Raw genomic sequence first — 21,603 nt, forward strand, 5'->3', positions numbered from 1 at the left:
TTAAGGACATATCTTTGCAGAAATTATTTACACTTAAGAATCAAAAGCATAGCCATGAGAACACAGACAGTATTTCAGCTTTCTCTAAATTCCAAGTGTGATCTGAAGATAAAGAGTTGAACAAATCCAGAATGGGTCAGATAAGAGAAGGCTGAAAAGGTATCTAATAAAAATTATGATGATGCCAAAATGTCAAATGCATCAATGTAGTTGAGCATACAACACAAATGATTTACTGATGCCATTTTGTATCAGTATATTAGTGTAAGTATTAAATTTTCATTATTTGCACAATGCATTCTCATGGAAGGCTGGCAAACTGGGTTCACAATTCAGAACTTGACAACTATCCATTATCAAATGATGGCTGGCAGGTCTAAACAAATCTTTACAGAGTTATAACTTTCCTTCAATCTATCATAAAGTCCGAATGTATTCAATATTTATGGATATGCTTACCAAATTTGGTTTAATGTCATCAAATGTTGAATAACCAAGAAAGGAGAGATTAGATTGTATATCTGGACATTAATGGTTCCTTGATTGACACAAAACCAAGACCAAGTATTCCACCACATAATTATTATTATTTGATTGCTCTCCACATGGCAAATGGATTCTAATTCCCATAAAACTACTCCCGTTTCAGTGCTATATACTGTAACTTCACACTTTGGGTAGGGACTCACAATTGAAGGCTTCCTTATATAAAAGCAATCTTACAAACAGAAAGTTAAACATTAGAAAAATATGTTGCAGCTTGGTCTCATTTTCCTCTAAAAGTTTATTTAAGTTAATGTAAATGTAGTCATGTAAGCCTTCAATTTTAATCGGAAATATTCAGGACACAGACATGAAGCCTTAGATTCAAAACTGTTTTGTTTATGGATCATCTTTATTAATCCAGAATTTCTTGTTTCAGAGAAATATAGAGAGATGTTAGAAGATTTACAACAGACATAACTAACGCCTTTCATTCCAATAATGGTTTAGTTCAGGGGTGTCAAACTGCTGGCCCACAGGCCGGATGTGTCATGCCGAAACTGTGCCCAGCCCAGCTCTGGCAAGGGGGAAAAAGTTGCGATACATTGCAACATGTCACATGACACATGAGTTTGACACCCTTGGTTTAGCTCTTAGGACCCACAAAAAAAGGACAAATATTTTATAGCACACCAATCTGAATCAGGTCCCAGATTTACAGCAAATCTGCAAAATGAACCTGATCACAACTGGAGTTCCTCAAAGAAAATTAATCTAGGGCTGCAACCAAAAATGTCACTCTTCACATAATGGAACACCTGCTACTCACCAAGGCACCAATGAGATCCAAACCACATTGTCCCCAAACAGACGCAGATGAACAGCAAAGAGAGAGAGAATTGCAGAAGAGAGAGTTCCAGATGACTCAGGCAAGAGAACTAAACCACACATTATAAGAGAAGGCAGAAAACTTCAAAAATGGTTTATCAGTAGAAGCATTCTTTAGCTTAAAAGATGCATATAATGGAATTCACTGATTGTTGATGCAGAATTTGGTAAGACTGATAGAGAAGAGGAACTAGGAAAGTTCCTCCTTTTAAAGAGGAAAGTCTGTTAGCATTCAGCTCTTGGTTTTGCCTTTCATTTAGACTACTGTACATTCATGCTGTGAGAACTCACCCTCTCTCCTTTTTCACCTTGCCTCCCAAGAGTGTCACCTGGGGGACCCCGAGGTCCCATTGGACCTGGAGGACCTGGGATCCCATTGCGTCCCTGGAGGGAAAAAAATAATTATTTTGTTTTATAATTGGGTACACTCTGTTTCTTATAGCTGAATTCCTATGCTTAGTTCCCAATATCCTTCATGGATATAACCTTTTGTAAAATGAAAGAACAGAAGGTGTTTCATCCTCAGAACAAAATATATACATAAGGATTTAACATTACCTAAAATGGAACAGACCTGAAACATATATGAACATTCCAAGCTTTTGAGCTCTCGGTTATAGTACGAGAGACATAATTTCAGCATGTCTCCTATAGGAAATCAATCTCTTGATATACAATGTACAATATATCATATATCAAGAGATTGACTTCCTATAGGAGACACTGTTTAAATTATATCTCTCTTACTATAATTGAGAGCACAAAAGCTTGGAATGTTCATATATGTTTCAGGTCTGTTCCATTTTAGGTAATGTTAAATCCTATTTTATCAGATTTATAAATCCTATTAGTAAAAACAAGTGGACGAGACAATTTTTTTCTGTTTTTTTTTAAAGAAATGGTACAACATAATATATCAATATTATACATAATGTATAACTTACAAATGCTATTGTCTCCTAATAGAATGTAACAAACACTCTGTCTAATGAACAGTTTTAAATTTGTTTTTGATGGTACAAAATGAAACTAAAAAATCTCTCCTTGGATGGCAATACAATCAACTCAAAAATCCTCCTTGAAAAATCATGTATTTTGGAAATATTTAGGCTTGGAGAAAAGACTTCTGCAGCCATTGTTTTGTACATGGTTTGGTGAAAGGCAGATTAATTGCAAAGGAGTTTGAGGGAAATGGAGTGGGCTAGAAATGTCTAGAAAGCTAACTATTTGAAGAGCTCTTTACGGTTTTATCTTCTGTAATGTTTTGGAGTTTTCAAATCTTTTTTCTGTGATAAACTCTGAACCAGTCAGACTAAATAAATTATTAAATCGTTGAACTAATCTCAAACTTACAAAGTTTACATTATTTAAAGCTTCTAGTGATTTGAATGGAGTAAAAACTCTTTCAAATTCTGAGAAAAGTTCTTCCAATGATTTTAAACATATTTGTCCAAAAAAAGAGGAGTTGAATCAAACTAATAGAGCTCAAGAAATACTCCACCTCACAGAATTGTTCTCAAGAAGGCCAAACATTACCGGAGTTCCAGAAGAGCCAGGATTTCCCACTTGTCCTTTCTGTCCCTGCAAAATCATTGATAGATAAATGGTCAATTCCCAAGGAATTATCTATACTTTTCCCTTAAAAGAATCCGAAATACCTCCTTCTACAATAAATCTCAGATACTCACAGGCTCACCTGGCTCACCCTTCTCACCCTGTAGGAAAAGAGACAATAGTAAGCTTGATTTGATTATATGATCTTCAGGAAACTACAGATACCTCAAATATATTTAATTAATTCTTTTAAATTAGGAATTTGTGGGAAATCCATATCCCTCTTCCCCAGCTACCAAAGAGAGTTTAACGATCATCTATAGAAGACAGTGCTGAACCAATTTAGAAAAGAAATCTTCCCACTAAATCTCCTGATGTCCTTTCTTTTCCTCTTTTATCTAGATTGGCCAGTTTAAGTTTCCTTGGTTGAGTACCTATGTTTTCCTTTAGCTCTTTTTGAATACCTGTTAGAATTGGATTCTGCTCCATCCACTACATTAATTAATAAAGAAAAGCACATTAACATCTCACCATCCCCTTAAGAGCCCTAAAGGGTCAGATAATGTCAACGTCCAGGGTACGAAACATTTTTGAGGCAATAGGACACGAAAAGGAGAGATGCAATAGAGCAGGGGTGTCAAACTCACAATGTCATGTAACGTGTCATGATATATTGTGACTTTTTTTTCCATTGCCAGCAATGGGACGGGCACAGTTTCGGCATGACGCATCCGGCCCGTGGACCAGCAGTTTGACACCTCTGCAATAGAGGATTGCATTTGCGGAACACCATTATGGATTTTAATGAGGACAAAGACCAGTTTATTCTCTACTTCACTTTTAAGTTTATGAGCTTTCAGTAATCTTCATATAATACCGTAGGGGGGAATTGTGAATAACAGTTAAAAGTACTTTTTCTTTTCAGGCATGTATATATTTTAGAACAAATATTTAGTGTTTCTATTTTATACTGGGAATTTGAAACAGATTGGAGATTTTATTGATGCTGTGGCCCTAAAAGCCATGGCATATATCAGTGGTTCTCAACCTTTTTAATGCTGCGACCCCCAACCGGTCGTAAGTTGAAGACTACTCAACCGGTCGTAAGTCGAGGACTACTCAACTGGTGCAGCACCGTTTGCAGAATGGGACTTTTGGCGGGCTCATCAGGGCAGAGACAGCCTGGACAATTCCGATTGGCTTTTGAAAGCCAATAGAATTAGACTCTATTCAAGAGAGTCTATTCTATTGGCTTTCAAAAGCCAATAGAATAAAAGGGAGTAGCACAGCTAAGGAAAAGGGGAAAAAATGGCGGACTGCGTTGTTTGGCGACCCCCGTGAAATGGTTGTTCAACCCCAAATGGGGTCCTGACCCACAGGTTGAGAACCACTGGCATATATAGTTCAGGATTGCAATATCTGGTGGAATAGGTTTTCCTGTTTCTGTGCGTAACCTGAGATCATCTTTGGAGGCCTTGTTCCAGATGCTTTCTCAGGATGAGGTGTGGCAAATGGCACGTGCTAATTTTGAATGGATAGTCTGTTTTATGGCCACTTTTATTACATTATAGATTTAATGTCATACTTTAATTACTATGTTTAATATTTTGATTATTTAGAATGTTATTTGGTCATTTTAATCTATTACAAGCCATCCTGGAAAATCCTGGGAGTTTACCCATTTTTGAAAACAGTACGTGTTCAGTAAATAGTCTTAACCATAGAATATTCTTTTTTTAAAAAGGCTTAAAAAATATTACATAAATCAAGTTGGGGCAACCTTGCCATAACAGGAATTTCTCCCATTTTTACACATGACCCTAACATTTTTTCTTGGTTTTTAATCTTTATCTTTCATTGCCACCTGAGTAGAAATCTTGTGCAGGGTAATTGTCAGTGGTTTACCTTAGGGCACTGCTCAGCACAGGGCTCTGGTCTAGGCTGAAAAAAACCCCAAAGAATAAAAAGGTAAGTGTTAAGATAAGTACAATGCAAATATTTACACATTAGAAACTTGGCTTTAGACTCAGGTCACACACTAAGTAATATTGTATTTTGGAGTTCATGGAATTAAAGGAGAAAGGGTTTTTTGGGGAGAGGATACCACATAGTCTCTTGCAGAACTCTGTAAGCGCTCCAACACAAAACAGACACATCTACCAACTCCTTTCTCTCACACATGGATCCTCAGGAGGACTAGGAAAAAAAAGAGACTAAAACCTTTCTCTGCATAGCTCCCTTTAACAAGGCTCCTATGACCTTAAGTGGCAAGAAAATTTTATCAAGGAAAAGATAGGGAAGGGAGAAGAGGCTTTAATCCTGTCTCCATCTACCACTACCCTGACCACTATGGTTGCTTTTGAAAGTCCCTGCTAATGTGAAGATGACTGATCAGATGAGTGGATCAGAGTGGTCAGCAAGCCTTGATAAGTGACCTTGATAAGCCACCTGTTTAATGCAATTGTGAAGAGATGAAGAGGAAGTTGCTTCATCAGAAATTTCAGGGAACAGTACAGTGATAAAGTACTTTTTACACTTTGGCAGGACATGATATGTACAGTAACTGGATCAAAGGTAAAGGTAAAGGTTATTATACACAGCAGGAATTCCACCAGTTGTACATCTATCTATTTTCATCTTGTGGAAGAAATTCTGCACATAATGCTAATCACAGAAGGCACAGTAATTTTTTCCTTCAGCATTTCTTCTAGCGCATTGATTGCTACCTGAATGCCAGAGGCAAGTGCTTTTCCATACTGATTGTCTCATTCACATCCTCCACCGCTGGATCTATTGCTAGGAAAACTGCAGGCAATCTCTCCTCTGGTACATTAGCAGTGCCTTACCCCATCTATGATGCAGAGGGCACTGGCAAGCCCCACTTCCACCTCTGACAGACTGTTTGAGTCTTGCACAAAGAAAACGTTACGTGATTCTTCACTGGTCACAAGGCGACGCAGTTGTTCACGATCAGCTCCTTCCATCCCCACTGCTAGAATCTGGATTCCTGCATGGTCCACAAAAGGGAAACTTAGAAGAGATACTCCAGGTTAACTATTCATTGGAGATCGTGCAGTCAGGTGAAGAAATTAAGGAAACAAGTAACTCAGCTGATCTTCTAAAGATAAATTTCAGTGAGGGCTACCCAAAATGTATCAAAGCAACTTAAAGATACCTGGGGGTATCTTTACCCTCCTATTTCTTCAGCACAGTCAAATGATAGACTGCTCAGTAAGAAATGTTTAGATCCACTCATGACATTAAGTACAAGGCCATATGGGAGTTTTCTTTAAAACCTCTCTTAAAATTTGGAGCATTAATGAAAAATAAGAAGTCATCCTCCTCCACAGTGAACATACAAAGCTTCCCTAGATAAAATTTAAGTTAAAAAAAAATACTAGGAAGAAATTGCTGAACTTAGCCAGTTGTTGGAGATGAAGTGTTCAAAAAGGATCATTGGTTCATGTGAGGTAGTTGTGTACTAAAGGTGCTCCCTTATGGCACATGTAAATTACTTCCCATTCTATTTTTCTTTTGGAAGATTCATTGATTTTTAATGCTTCTCATTTGTGGTATGCAAAATGTTCCAAATTCAATATGTTTCAAAACTGAGAAGTAAAAGCTTTCCTCACCTCAGTGGAAATGTTCTGACTATGCTGCAAACATTCTGAGTAAAAAAATAACTTTATCTGTTTTGAATTCAACACTTCCAATATGATCAGAACATCAATAAAACATTTTCATTACGGGTAGTCTTCAGTTTATGACTCTCCCAACAGAACTGGGGTGTAATCTGAAGGACTTCTTTGAGGAGCAGGCAGAACCAAGGACTATAAGAGACAATTATAACTTAGGCACCAATTGTATCCATTCCTAGATCAGAAGGCAATGTTCATGGTCACTCATGCCTTTGTCACCTCCCAACTGGACAACTGCAATGCATTCTATCTGGGGCTGCTCTTGAAGAGCAGCTGGAAATTTCAGCTGTTCCAGAATACAGTGGCACATGCAATATTGGTCACATCACAGTATGCCTATGTAATGCTGATTTTGGGGGTGGGGAGGAGGTTTGAGTGTAATTCAAGTGCTGGTTGTCACCTTTAAAGCCTGGCATAAGGCCAGGTTACTTGTAGTGCCACCTCTCCCCAATGACTTCGGCCATTGAACCAGATCAGGAAGTGTGGCGTGTTCCATTATTTACTAGGTTCCAAGAAGTAAGTTTTCTCCATCATGGCACCTGCCTTGAGACATGGACAGCCTTGACCCAGCTGGCCTTGCAGAAGACTGTGAACACCTGTCCCTTTCTTCAGGCATTGGGACTGGGATGTTAATGGAGCCCTAATGTGGACGGAGATGCACTTGTTATGTTGCTACTGAGAATTTGAGAGACCTCCAATGATTTTTCTTTAATGGATTATGAATGTAGTTATGTTTTTATCTCTCTACACCACATTGACAGTCTGGTCAGAGAGGTGAACATATAAATAAGATTAATAAATACATAAGTAAATGCTAAATTTAAATGTTTCATGCATTTCAGTGCTTAGATTCTTGTGATTTACCTATGCCAACAGTATGGAACAGAAGTATAGAAAAGATACTTTGCTGGCTGAGGAATTCTGGGAGTTGAAGTCTACAAGTCTTAAAGTTGCCAAGGTTGAGGACCCCTGACCGAGACTGTCAGTCTTACAATGCTCTGAAGAACTTTCTACATTTGAACTAACATTTTATCACAGAGAGATTTTTACTAAATTAAGTGTAAATAATTTAATACATAATATAACTTGAACATATGAGTTAAGTTTAAAAATAAGTACACAGTTAAGGTGCACCACTGTTAAATGAAGCTGTCACTAAAATGCCTTGGAAAACTTTGCTGCCCAGCCCAAGCTGAAAGGAGAAAGCCCTTGTCAGGATATGTTGATTGGGAACAAGTAGGCCAGTAATTTATCTTCTACTGTTAAGAAGACAGATAGAGAGATGTTTGGAAGAAAATTATAAGAAGATTCTTATTAGAAAGCAGCAGCTACAAATGCTTCTCTCATGTTTGCTGCATTCCAGACGTGAAGGACCGGTGACTTACCGGCAGCTTTGATTTCCCTGGCCGGTCCCGTAGCATCATCATCACTGGGTGACCCATCTGCCAATATCACTAAGGTTCCTGGTACACCAGGTCTTCGCCCTGCAGTGGGGCTTAGCATGTAGCTCTTCACAAAATTAATGGCTGCTCCTTCATAGAAAAAGTAACAACAGATATGCACCAGAGAAACACACACTTTAGTAAGAGCACTAGTGCTACATTGCTCATTTCAAGTTTCCGCTAGCAATTCCTGTGAATATTGACATCATGATCACAGGTAGAATTTCCAAAGAAACGGGATTGCTTCTTTCTCTTCCTGCTGAGTTCTTTGAACAAGGAACTAGCAATTCCCTCCTTGTTCCTTGAATCAAAGGAACGGGCGACCCCTTACCAATGGCATTGCCACTAGGCTCTTCATAGCGCAGTGAGCGAAGGTGCTGCAGGACAGTTGCTAAGTCTTTGGAACGATTAAGCAGGAGTAAAGGGAGGCCTCGGTAGCTGTACATTGCAATGCCCACCTGGAGTAGGCAGAAAAGAAAAGAGAAAATAAATGTGATAAAAGCTGAATCTAAATATGAAAGGGCATGCAGCCAAATTCCCCATCTTAGGAGCAGAGAGAAACCAGGAGTGATATTCATTTACTTCTCAGCCTTCTAAAATAGGCAAGATTAGAAAACAAGAGTTACTAGTAGCGTTGAAATGTATTTTAATGCAGATAGGCTACTGCAACAGAAACTGGAAAGCCCACCAAATCCCCAATCTACTTCAAGTTATACTATTACAATGAAGGTGGCGCTGTTTTGAGTTTCTTTCTCATGCTTACTACTTTCCCAGAACTCAAGTATCTTTTCTGTAATTGCTCAGTATTCTTCTCTCCTTTCTCTCTGAATCCCAACATTTCATCACAGAACTAGATCCCACCCCGTCATATCCCTGCAGGGTCAAAGTTTTGATTCACAGCTAGTTGGATGGCCAAATAAAATACCACCACATGGAGGTTACGGAACATATCTTCATCAAATTTTACCTTTTGTCAACTTACTGACAAACTATAGATTGCAATGATAGAATAAAAATCAACAGGGTTATACTGGGTTCACTTCACAATTAAAATAATTTCCAATGTCTTTGTGCATGTGAATCAAACAAGAAGAAAGAACTTCAAAATTTTGATGATGTAGGTTACCCGGGTAGTTTCAGAGCCTGGACGAAGAGTGGATATAATGTTGGAGAGTAAGCTTCGCACCACCTCTGCATTGTAGGCTTTGTCTCGAGTTGTATGTATAAGAAAAATGACATCACGCTGGGCATCTGGACAGACTGCAGAGTGGAATGTTTCAGAAAGAGTCAGAATAGCCTCAAATGGATTGAGGACATAAGCTAAAGGACTGATTTTCCCTTTTCCAGCCCACCCCAAATACAAATAGAACTGAAGAGATTTAATTTCCTGTGAAGGTGCTTCTAATTCTCAACCGGAACATTTTTGAATCAAGTGTATTGTCAAATACTGCAACATTTTAAAACATTTTTTCCAAATGGCTTGCCATATGAATCTGAAAGATCTAGCTAAACCTACTCAAACAAAATTGAACCAAAGGAGTGTCATATGATCTCTCTGTCACAGGGCAAGGAAAAGACAAATCAGGAAATCCAAAGTGTGAGGTCTAAAATAGGATCATCGTTGTTAAAAACAAACATCCCAGGATTCCCTCTCAAAAGTAGGATTTCACTCTTCTCTCCCACCAAATATGTGAAGCCATTGCCATCAAGGTAATTGATCAACATCTTGCAACCATGAAGCTCTAGAGACCCAGCAGTATCCATGGCAAACTATAATGATGCCAAAATGACAGCATGCTGTGATGACCTTCAACAAATGTTATTATTTAGTTGCAGTTGAGCTTCTGACACAAGTATGTAACTTATAGCAGCTGAGTTGATCACACCTGCTTTGTTATTTGTCCTCTTGAATGGATACCCAGGTAAATACATCCCTCCATAAAACAAAACCTCACCTGTCTGGCCAGTAATAGAAACCTCAGCACCGGAGATGCTCCCAAACATTGGGCGAATCATAAAGGTGTATCGCTCCCCCAGATGCAACCCAGACACTCGATGGGATGTTTCTGATCCAGGCAATGTTCTTTGTGCCTCTCCTCCCTCTGAAACAAAGGAGGAACACGACAGAGGATTAACACAGATAATTTCACATAGGAGTAATAATGCAGATAGTGTGTCTCATGATATACCGGCTTGTATGCTCATTAATTGGTCATAATACTGCTATATTGCACTGCTACTGTGGGAGCCTCCATTCTCATGTTCTTTTGGAAGCTGGTAAAAATCTGGCTCTTCTGGATCTTTGGGGTTTGACTGCAGAATCATTGGAACCAGAGATTTTTGTATGATTTATTAACATTCTTTGTTTAGTAGTAATATATGCAAACTACCTAGAGTCTGAATGGATTGAGGAATTGAAAGAAACTGTATAAATAAAAAACCCAGTATGAATAATTTTATTATTGTTCTTATATCTAAGCAGGGGACAAGATCTTTTCCCTCATAACAACAGTCCTTAAGGATAGGTTAGGCTGAAAAAGAGTGACATGTGTAAAGTCATCTTGCGAGCTTCCATTATTGAGTGTGAACTAAAATCTGGGTTTCTCCATTCCTAGGCCAATACCTTGACTACTACCCCACAAAACATTGTGAAGGGAAATCAGAGCTCCTTGATGACTAAACTCATGTAGGAAAGATGTGATGTACATCAAATATGGGACCAACCTCTTGGAGATTTCCATGTGAGAATATAGCCAGAAACCCCAGGAACTGGAGTCCAGGACAATGTTACAGAATCCTTTTGAGTATCTGTCACCTGGAAATTGGCCACCCGGCCCACAGCTCCTGAAGAAATAAAGGTAAATATGGGAGAGGAAGTTTGGTCCTTGACAGTGAAAGAAAAATCTAGAAAAGCTCTTCACAGGAAGTCACACTGACAACCACATAGAATAGATGTCACACTTGTGATCTATTGTAGCACTATGGTAGTTCCTATCATAGTTAGAACTGGTATGTACAAATGGGATACTATTTTCAATACAGGAAACATTTGTTATAAAGTTAAATGGGATGATTTCATTTGAAAGTAAATGGCCTAAATCACCCATAGTAGTCACTCTGAGAAAAAAACTCTGAGATTTTTAGTTAGTCCTTGACTTACAAACATAATTGGGACCAGAATTTCCATAGCTAAGCAAGGCAATTATTAAGTGAGTTGCACCTGATCTTATGATCTCTTTTGCCATAATTGTTAAATGAATGACTGCAGTTAAGTGAATCACATGGTTGTTAAACAAATCTGGCTTTCCCGATTTGAGTTTGTTTACTGGGAGCTGGCTGGGAAATGGTGATCCCATGACTCAGGACATTGCAACCATCATAAATACATGCTAGTTGCCAAGCGTCCAAATTTTGATCACATGACTGTGGGGGATGCTGCAATGGTTTAAGTATGAGAACTGGTTATAACTCAGTTTTTAGTGCCAATGTAACTTCTAACACTAATGGTTGTAAGTTGAGGACTACTGGTATTTATTGCTCTGCTTCTGCTATTTCTTTGACCCGTCAAATGTCTTTTGTGCATGCACAGTGCAGAAGCCATTTATTTTGAAGCAGACTGGCCTGTCTTGATGCTTGGGAGGCTGACTACATTTCTGCCAATGCTCTAAGCATAAATAAAAGATCCCATCCTTTCTGAAGCTGAAAGCAGAGCACTGAGATGGAGGGCATGAGCTTTTTTCAAATCTGGTATTTATATACCAGAGATAGGTAGTATAGCACAATTATATACAAAACTAATGTTATTAACTGTTACACTTTGGCTTGAATATTATACTTAAAAAAGCGGAACTGTACATAAAAACTAAATTAATATGATATACAGAATAATATATACTGTTATAGGTGAAAAAAGTATCCACAGCTGAAGCTCTGCTTCTTAAATTATCTTCTTATGCGTTCTACCAACAAGAGTTTGGGAGAAACCACCTAATAGCAACATTCTGGAGTAGCAATCGATTTGGGAGTTTTCCTTTTAAAAGTTTAGACTAATATCTAGACAAAGTTACACTTTTATTTATGCTTCACTTCATTTAGGTGATACATCTTTAAAGAAAAATATATTTTTCTTTGTGTGATTTTTTTTTAAAAGGACAATATAAAAACTGTTCTTTAAAAATTGTTTTAAAAGGGAGATGCAAGAACCAATGGAATTAAATATCATGAAAGAAAGAATCCACTGATCTCTGGAAATATGCAGAAGAATCTTTACCATTATATATTAGATAAAAATATAATTTCTCTAATCTGCATGAAAAAAACAACAAAGCTCTAAAGCAGGGCTCTAAACTGCAAGAAAACACAACAATGATTTTTCCCCAGAATTTGGAGCAATTGATAGACGAAAATTAATTTTTAACATATGCTGTGTTAAGAGATAAGTAAATTAAAACATTCCAGAGGCAGAACCTCTTTTATTCATAACTGGTTTATCTTTGTGCGGTCTCTAATTCTTCTTACAAATGAAATTTACATCCCATATATAAATAGGGGCTACTCTAGCAACTTTTGTGCTGTAGACTTTTATTTCTGGATAGCAAGAGGGCGGGTTACCAGTGGTGGCAACAATGGCCACAGCTTCACTCTCCTGTCTGCCAATCAGACTTGTGATCCGGATATCGTAGCGCCCTCCTGGCTGCAGATCTTCAATGACATAGGTGTTGATTTGGGCTGGCAACAGCTGACTCATCTCAGGCCCACCTGCCCCATGTAAGAAAGCTAGTTAATTTCTTGGACAATGGGTGGCAATGATAGAGGAGATATACTTATATAGGAAAGTATATATAGAAAGGTATATATAGAAAGTGTTGATCACCTGCAAGCCGCCAGGTGAGTCGGTAGCCTGTGCTCCCTGGTACTGGGTTCCATTCTAGTCGAAAATGGGATTCTGAGGAGTCAGTCACACGCAGGTTTTCAATCGGTTGAACTGGGATTGCCGCTAAAAGAAAAGGTTTGAGGATTAACAGTGGAAAAGAAGCCAGGTAGTCTGATCTTTAACAAAGATAAAGAGATAATAAAGAACTAATCCTCTTATGAAACATAGATAAGATGTGTATCTTCAGTATGAGGTAAAAATGAACTTTTCACTTTAAAATTGCTATCTGTATCCTTCATGAATAATCACTGAAATATTGCCTTCTTAGATAACATCAATAATCAATAGTCTGAGTAACCAACTTATGTGATGAGATCATGTATGGCAGCCTATCTTCATATATCTGGACAATATTTTCAGAAAATAAATTATTTCTTTAGAAAATCTCTATGGGGTTCTTTGATTCTGAGGTTATCTTTACAGAAAATGCAATTTATCAATTAATGAGGGAAGATTCGATTTTCTGAATCTGGAACTACATATTGTCAAATATTAAATACTGGAGGGCCAAATCATTGGTGTTAATTTACCAATTTGGGCAAATTTGGAATATATATACATAGCACCTTTGGTTAAATGGATAGTATTGGGATCTAAACCAGTGTTTCTCAACCTTGACAATTTTAAGGCATGTGGACTTCAACTCCCAGAATTCCACAGCCAGCATTGCTGGCTGTGGAATTCTGGGAGTTGAAGTCCACATGCCTTAAAATTGTCAAGGTTGAGAAACACTGATCTAAACACACTAAAACTCTAGTATGGAAACAATTATGTCAATCGAAAAATTATGTAATGTCTAATAAAAGAGATTTGAGCCTTTTCCCATGCTAAATTGACATTATGAAGAAACTGAACTTTAAAAATTAGGAAAAAGAGGGTGATATGAAAAACCTGAACGGAAGCCTAGATACTGACTTTGGAGCAATTGATAGATGAAAAGGAATTGTTAACATATGCTGTGTTAAGAAATAAATGAATTAAAACATTCCAGAGGCAGAACCTCCTTTATTCATAGTTTGTGCCCTCAGAGAATTTCTCTAAGGATGACAAGTGCAGCAACAATATAATGCAGGATGTCAAATACTATTAGAAAGTGCCACATAATTTCCCTCCAGCTCTTAGCAAAGAAACCAAAGCATAATATGGCTAAAATTCCACCTACAACTTCAAAAAGCAGACTAGTAGGAATCTGACACATAAATATGGATGAATAAGTCTTACGTGTTGTAACAGTAATAGACACAGGATTTCCTTCACGGTTCCCAATCAGTGCTGTGACTTTTACAATGTAGCTGACTCCTCCTTCCAGGTTTTCTAAGTCAAAGGAATTAACGTTTCCCAAGACCAGTTTGCTGCTTTCAGGTCCACCTTTAAAAGAAGAGAATGTGACCTTGCTAGTGAAAGAAGATGACCAAAGCCATGCAAGGTTATTATACACAAATAAGTATAAAGCTTGATCACACCAACAGAAAGCCTTTCTTTTCCCTAATTCTACATTTCCTTTCGGCAAACAAGATAGCCTGAAAATCTCCAACTTCGGCCTCAAAATCATCTGTATTTTTGATTTATGACTGCTTTGTTTTTCCATTCCTAGAACTAAGATGCACAAATTAAGACTCCCCTGTAATAGGCATTCGGTACATATGTGTGTGTGTGTGTGTATTCAGGTTGCTTTTAACATTCATAGGTTTTTTTTAAAAAAAAAAACTTAAATCTTCATTTTCTTAATAAAGCAATGATGTCAATTATTAACTTTTCAAGTCCAATCATTGCAAGGAAACAGAAACAGAAGATCAATAAACTTCAACAACCTCCTTACCACTACGCTGGCTCCACACCACTCGATATGCTGTAGCCCCTGGAACACCAACCCAAGAGATGCGTACCACATTGCCCCTGGACTCAAGGACTCTGAGGCTGGTGACTGTTCCCACTGGATCAAAGCCTTCAAGGCAAAGAACAAAAAGGGATGATTGGTAATAGGATTCTCAAGGTGTAGCAAAAAGGGCAGAGAGATATGCATTGTCTCGTCCGCCACCAGAACTGGTCTCACCTGTTGTAACTGTGGTGGTAGCTGAGGTTCCTTCTCTGCTGCCAACTAAGGCTGAAACCTCAATTAAATAGACAGTTCCAGGCCTGAGACCATCAATGGTATAGGAGTTTATATCAGCTGGTACGACTCGAGAGATCTTTTGACCTGGAGGGGAAAAGGTGTGTTCAAGATGGAGCAAACAGATTACTCAAACAAGGAAGAAAGCAGTGAATTCTTACATCTTAAAACCACCAGAGAGCATAAATCAGCCAGTACATGCTTCCAAGCTAATAAACTATCTGGAACTCAATCACCCTTTTGCATTTCACCACATTTTGTACTCTCATTCTTTGATCAGAATTTGTACTCACAAAAACGAATATCCTGAAGATAATGTGCACTAAAATCTCTTGATTAGCAGAAATTACAGCAAAAGTTGTTTTACATATGCTGACATACAGTATGCTGCCTTGACTTTCTGAAGAATAGGTGGAATATAACAAGGAAAATAAATACTTTACTAACCCATTTCTTCCTTTATTTAAGTTTGTAGGAATAGCAAAACATGCATGTTGCAGAAATAAAATTTCTGCAACATGCATGTTTCTGGAAAATTTACTGAAATGGTTGCCAAGAATAAACTTGCACTTCAAAAATTCAAAAGTTATAAAAAACAAAACAAAATAAGTGCATTCTTGTTGTGGGTCTCTGCTTACTCAAATCTGGCATCCAGGAAACCAGGATTTTCACATCTAACCAGCAGTCTATGCATGCTACAAAAACATTCTATGACAGACTAAATGTAAATAATTATGTTTGCAATATAATGGAGTATATAAATTGCAAGATGCAAATTTCATGGATGAAACATTTCATTGTACAAAAATGAGTTCCATGTGCATATAAGGAGAAACAAGGAAGGAAACACTGTTGTCTTAGAGAATGCAAACAAAAAAACAGAATGGACAGCAAAAGAATCAACAGATGGCCAGCAACAGGGTGATGGATAGTATATTACATAATACATTCCCTAATCTGAAAGATGAAATCACAGCTAATATACTCCAGTCCCCAGAGTTTCCTGTTAGCTAATTAATTTTATTTCTGACAGATTCAGTAATGAAAATCAGATTGCAAGAAGATATAAAACACAGATGCCTAACTTTTAATTTCTTTTCTGCTATCATACACAACAGGAAATCAATATTAGAAAATTTTGCTCATGAGATTCAATGCTCTGTGATTGTTTTTATCAGTAGATTAACTTTATTTTCAAAATGTCAACTGAAAATGAAATATTAACTTTATCTGATACAAACATACCAACTAGCTGGATTATATCAAGACACAAAGTCATTTCTTCATTGGTTATTACAATAAAGACAAGAAGGTATGGAAGGGATATAAACTACTACATTGTACTTCAATTGTACATGTACAATTCAAGAGGCTGTTGCCTCTTTATAATAAAATGTATTCCACAGATTGCTAGAGGATAACTAACCTCTGAGGATAAAATATCCAATTTAATTTTTCTATCTGAACTTTTGTTGCATTTTATAATCCCCCAATTTACTCAGAACTGTCAGGGAGATGAAGCAAAACTTATCTACATATCATCTAAATTTCTTGGATGCGATTTCTCAGGGTGTGGAGAAGGAGGATGACAAAGGGGACTGACGAAATCTTTCAATTTTTAAATCTTCTAAGAAACAATGAGAAAATGTCAAAATATGCCACATACTGTGCAAGAAAGAGAAACAGATTTTTTGGCATCCAGGAAAGTAGAAAGCTAAAACTGAGCTAGCTTTCTCTAACAGCAGTGCAAGTTTCTCTCAGAAAGAAAGTTATTATTTTTTTTTGTAATTATTCATCTTGAAGTAAAAAATATATTTAGTCTTATGTATATTAAGGCCGTGTAGTATTTGGAATCATTTGAAGCAGAAAAAATGCTTTGGAGCACATAGCACCTATTAGCAGCTCCTTAAATCAAAAATATCTTCATCGGGGTGGCCTACAGCTATGGAGAAAAGATGTGTTGTCCCAGGAAAAGATGCAGCTGCTTTAGGAAGCTGATGACATGTCTTATATAAGCATCCCTGCTCATTCCAGAACACACACATAAACACACAAGAAAAGTAATTCCCAAATTCAATTTGTCTTATTTTTGTGTGTATATGTAGTATCTGTATATTCCTTATCTATTTGTGAATAAGCCCATTTGCAGATAAGCTGCTCTCAGATCTTTAACCACCTGTACCACCTGTGCAAAATTGTGAAAAAAAAATGAAAATGTTGAGTTTTGGCTTATCTCCAGGTGGCACATTTTTCATGGTATTTTGATTAATAATGTAAGTTGAGTTGGCTTATCTTCAAATGGGCTTATACACAATAATAACATAGACTGTATGTATGTGTGTTTATAAAATTTGTTATATAATTAAAATTTTCTCAAAGGGGAAAATCACTAATCCTGTTTTAACATGTTTTGCATTGGGATAACCATCCAGTCTGTGCTTATGAATGCTTGGAAATATTTTAATATTAAGAAGAGCCTTTTGCTTAGAACTGACAACTAATTGCCTAAATAGTTCTGACCTGCAAAGAGATTAACTTGCTCAGAGACACAGGTAAGCTCTAGCATCTTATCAGATTACTAGTGTTTCCTGTTCTAAAATTATTTGGTTATGGCAAAGTTTTAAAAGCTTATTGGCTTAATCTCTTGAGTCCATTGATTTGCCTCAGTGGCAAATGATCTGTTTTGTTTTGTTTTTTAACAGGAAGCCAAAAAACAAAAACAAAAACCCAAGTAGAATATTTTTAATTATTAATATTTTAATTAATTTGGCAAGTGCCAAATTCTGCCCCAATGCAAAATCAGTTTGAAGGGAATTTTCACTGAAGTCCTTAGAGAAGTACAGCTTAAGGTCAAATTAAAGACAACTCCCAGTGTCAGCACTGGGGGGAAAACATCTGTCTTTCAGAAGGATCCAGTAGGAAGGCTGTAAATTTCAGAACCAAGCTTGACTGGGTTTTATAGATATTTCAATTTGCTTCAAAGTCACATGATCTGCTTGCCACCAAATTGGTATTTATTAATGCTATAGAGTTGCATTAGAAGATGCTTAGGAAAAATAAAAAAGTTTAAATAAAAAAAGATGCTTTCAGAGAAGGCCTTTCTCATCAAGACAGCCCTGTCTCATTCATGGAATGAAATGCAGATAAGGACATCTTCTATTTGTTACTTTTCAGTGTTTTATCCCAATTTCTTCCATATTTTTTTTTCTTTCCAAGAAAAAGCCACTAAGGAGGAAAAGCTGGAACAGCAGCACAAATATGATTTGGAAGAAAGATGGTAAAAAGCCCTCCAATAGAAAGCATCCAAATATCTCAGGATCTGCATTTGGTTTTCTTCCATCCATGTATTGCCTCGACATCATGCTGCCATCCAACTTCAATACTCAGATGGAATAAAATCCAAGTAAGTACCATTTTGCAGTTAGAATGCCTTATTTTGTGACCTGTCAATACTCACCGTCTCTCAATCGCCACGTCACTTTATAGCCAGTGGCCCCAGGTACCCGATTCCAGGTAACACGCAACTGATTGGGCCCAGATGGAGCTGCCTCTAAATTGGTGATTCTGCCTACAGATGGAAGTTCTGCAAGGTCAAGCATGTAGAAGACAGAATGATGAGTACAAACCGTTCAAAAATAATAACAGTTACCATTATTTAATATAAATTATTTCACATATAGCATTTAGAGTTGTTCTTCCTGTTCTTCTTGAATATTTCCTCAAGAACCTGTGCAACCAACCTGTCCGAGAAGGAGGCATTCTTTTCAGTCTCTGGTCTTTCTGAAGAACCAGGATGGGAATAAATGCCAAAGACTAGTATTTCACAATTTTGAGAATTTAACAAGAAGAAGAATTTAACAAGAGTTGCACAGTTGAAGCAAACTAAGTTTTAAAAGACATTAGAAGGAGCACAATGTTACTGCTGCATTAAATCTTTCTAAGGGTTACTGCTAAGCTTTTACCAGCCATAATGACTGTGCTGTACTGAAGAGGTTAAAAAAAAAGCCACAATACAGTTGTCAAGAGAAAGAGGCAGCATTGGCTTCAGAACAGAACATACCAACTTGGAAAGTAAGGGTGGCAGGAGTGCTTTCTTGGGTGCCCAACTGTGTTATTATTTGTACCAAGTATGGGACACCCTCCTTCAGATCTTGCAATTCAAAGGAACTCTGGTCTCCAGGAATTCTTCTTGTTTCTTCTGATCGATCTGAAACAAGATGCAAAGGAAGCAAAATCAACCTGTGATAACATGCGAAACTTTAGTTAACCCCACAACCCCATATCTCTGTGTAAGTCAGACAAAAACATTATTTTTCAATACTGGGTTACACATTCATCTTCAGATCTTTCATATTATTATTTTTTAAATTTTATTATTACCAATTTTTTATTTTATTTTTTGGTATTGTTTTAATTACAAGCCACCTAGAGTCACAAATGTGAGAGGCAAGGTTATATAAATCAAGTAAAAATGAAAGAGTGTGTGTGTGTGTGCGCGTGCGCGCATGCGCGTGCGCATCTATACGTTTGTATGTCCCTGAAGCACTTTCATTATTTCACACCCAAAGGTGCTTTTTCCAGGAGGCAACTAGATTTTCTTGTTTTTGTTTTAGTTTTTCCCCAGTTGCCTCCTGGAAAAAGCACCTTTGGGACAACCATGATCTGGATGACTGAAAATCTCCACAGACACCATTTTACACTTTCTTCACTTGGATTTCCAGTTGATTCCTGTTTCTCTCCACCCTATTGTCCCTCAAACCTTGGACCATTTCCTCCCACATTCATAAATGTAAGGGTTGCAATTAAAACGATGCTCAGCTCTAACGTGAATTGCTCTTTTATGTGAAAATGACTGCAGACACACATTCAGACCCTGGAGTTCTGTTACAGTACTAGGAAATGGAGAGATGCATTGCATTTGTTTATTGGATAAATATAAAAATTGTGAGAATTACCAAGTATCAAGGTTTTCAGAAATTGTGCTTTTTTATATAACGGGAAACCAAGAAAACAGTGGCTTGTTATTGCAAAGCCCAAAACAAAGAAACTAAATCATACTGTGGCTAAGTGCAAGCCTGACCACTGAGCTACTATTAATTAAAGGATATACAGTTATATCCAAGCTAAATATAACTACTGCTGGACTGAAACCACAAATAACTACAGTATAATTAATGGTAGCACTTAAACAGTAAGCACTGTTTTCACAGCTCAAGATCATGGTCAGTGGCCACTAATGCCATTTTTGTCATTCCTTACTGGATGAAAGCTATACCCAGTAATCACTTATCTAACCTTTGACTTCATTCCCCCCTCTTTCCTCTTTAGACTTAGACCTTTAAAGAACTCCAATTAACTCTGCTGTTTTCTCTCATTTTGCTTCTTCTCCAAGTGACTCCCTGTTTCAAATTCCTTTTATCAACTGCTTTTCTTCTTGGGGCCAGTTACTCTGTTCAGTTCAGCCTGTTTCACAGAGTTGCTGTTTTGGGGGAAACGGGAGAAGGGAGCATTTATGTATGCATCCTCGAGTGATACAGAATAAAGCAGGATATGAAGGAGGAAGGGAAGGAGGAAGATAAACAGACAGACAGACAGACAGACAGACAGACTCTTCTATACTCCCACTTGAAAAATGAGATCTTCCCCCTTTTTTCTTCACTAGATCCTTTTCTGCTTTGTACAGCTTGAATCCTCTTGCATCAGAATTATCCAGGCATGCAGAAGGTCCTTACCCTGAGTGTTGATAATCACCAGTTTATAAGCTGTAGCCCTGGGAACAGGAGTCCACAGCAGCCGAATGCGACCCACACCCACTGGCACCATGCGCAGGTTTGATACACTGGCCACTAATGGTGGTCCTGCGACAGATGGGACAGAAAGTAGGATTAACTGGAAGCATGTAATAGATAGCTTGGGCTTATAGAGAGAAACAGCTTTTTTTTAAACATCCCCACTCAAATAACTGTAATAACGATGTCTCCTCGTTTTACTCCCCTATAGTGTTGCTCTAAGTACATTATCTGAGGACAAAAATATTCTCTTTATTAAAAAATCAGAAAGTGAATTCCAAAAGTGATTCCGTGTGGGGAACAAGACAGCAAAAGAGGCAGTAGAGCATAGAGACAGGGTTAACACACTTACGGATCTGGATGTTGAGAGGTACTGCACTGCCCTCTTGACTGCCAATAAGAGCTGACACACGAACCACGTAGGAGACATTCTCTTTCAGATCAATTAAGTCCTGTGTGGTCTGGGAGCCTGGGATACGTCGAACCCTCTCAGTGCCATCTACAGCAGAAACCACAATAGTTGTTACCATGAACTCATAATTGTGGCTTTCTAATTCAAATAAAAACAAATCTTAGATTTTATGATCACAGCATCAGGCTACAAAGAGGCAGGAATCTGACACTGGATAAAGAGAGAAGAGGATAAACTAATAGTTTAATTTCTCACAAACAAATCACTTCAGCTTTCAACAAAAGATTTATTTTG

The 21,603-nt window shown here is 37.6% G+C and overlaps 1 protein-coding gene across 1 annotated transcript in view; it reads right to left on the minus strand.

Annotated features, from left to right (window-relative positions):
- The window catches only part of COL7A1 (collagen type VII alpha 1 chain), a 120,260-nt gene that overhangs the window by 71,347 nt on the left and 27,310 nt on the right, over nt 1-21,603 (minus strand). The window contains exons 16-34 of the mRNA XM_039345577.1: nt 21,250-21,396; nt 20,841-20,966; nt 19,169-19,315; nt 18,566-18,691; nt 15,052-15,195; nt 14,818-14,943; nt 14,220-14,366; nt 12,939-13,061; nt 12,677-12,823; nt 10,790-10,909; nt 10,021-10,167; nt 9,192-9,325; nt 8,397-8,523; nt 8,009-8,155; nt 5,772-5,932; nt 4,831-4,866; nt 3,060-3,086; nt 2,908-2,952; nt 1,663-1,755 (exon numbers count right to left, since the gene is read on the minus strand). Of these exons, the coding sequence (XP_039201511.1) occupies nt 1,663-1,755; nt 2,908-2,952; nt 3,060-3,086; nt 4,831-4,866; nt 5,772-5,932; nt 8,009-8,155; nt 8,397-8,523; nt 9,192-9,325; nt 10,021-10,167; nt 10,790-10,909; nt 12,677-12,823; nt 12,939-13,061; nt 14,220-14,366; nt 14,818-14,943; nt 15,052-15,195; nt 18,566-18,691; nt 19,169-19,315; nt 20,841-20,966; nt 21,250-21,396 (2,270 nt within the window). The remainder of the gene's footprint in view (nt 1-1,662; nt 1,756-2,907; nt 2,953-3,059; nt 3,087-4,830; nt 4,867-5,771; nt 5,933-8,008; nt 8,156-8,396; nt 8,524-9,191; nt 9,326-10,020; nt 10,168-10,789; nt 10,910-12,676; nt 12,824-12,938; nt 13,062-14,219; nt 14,367-14,817; nt 14,944-15,051; nt 15,196-18,565; nt 18,692-19,168; nt 19,316-20,840; nt 20,967-21,249; nt 21,397-21,603) is intronic.

Source organism: Crotalus tigris, unplaced genomic scaffold, assembly GCF_016545835.1.
Source record: "Crotalus tigris isolate CLP2741 ecotype Arizona unplaced genomic scaffold, ASM1654583v1 scf7180000017964.494433, whole genome shotgun sequence".
NCBI lineage: Eukaryota > Metazoa > Chordata > Lepidosauria > Squamata > Viperidae > Crotalus > Crotalus tigris.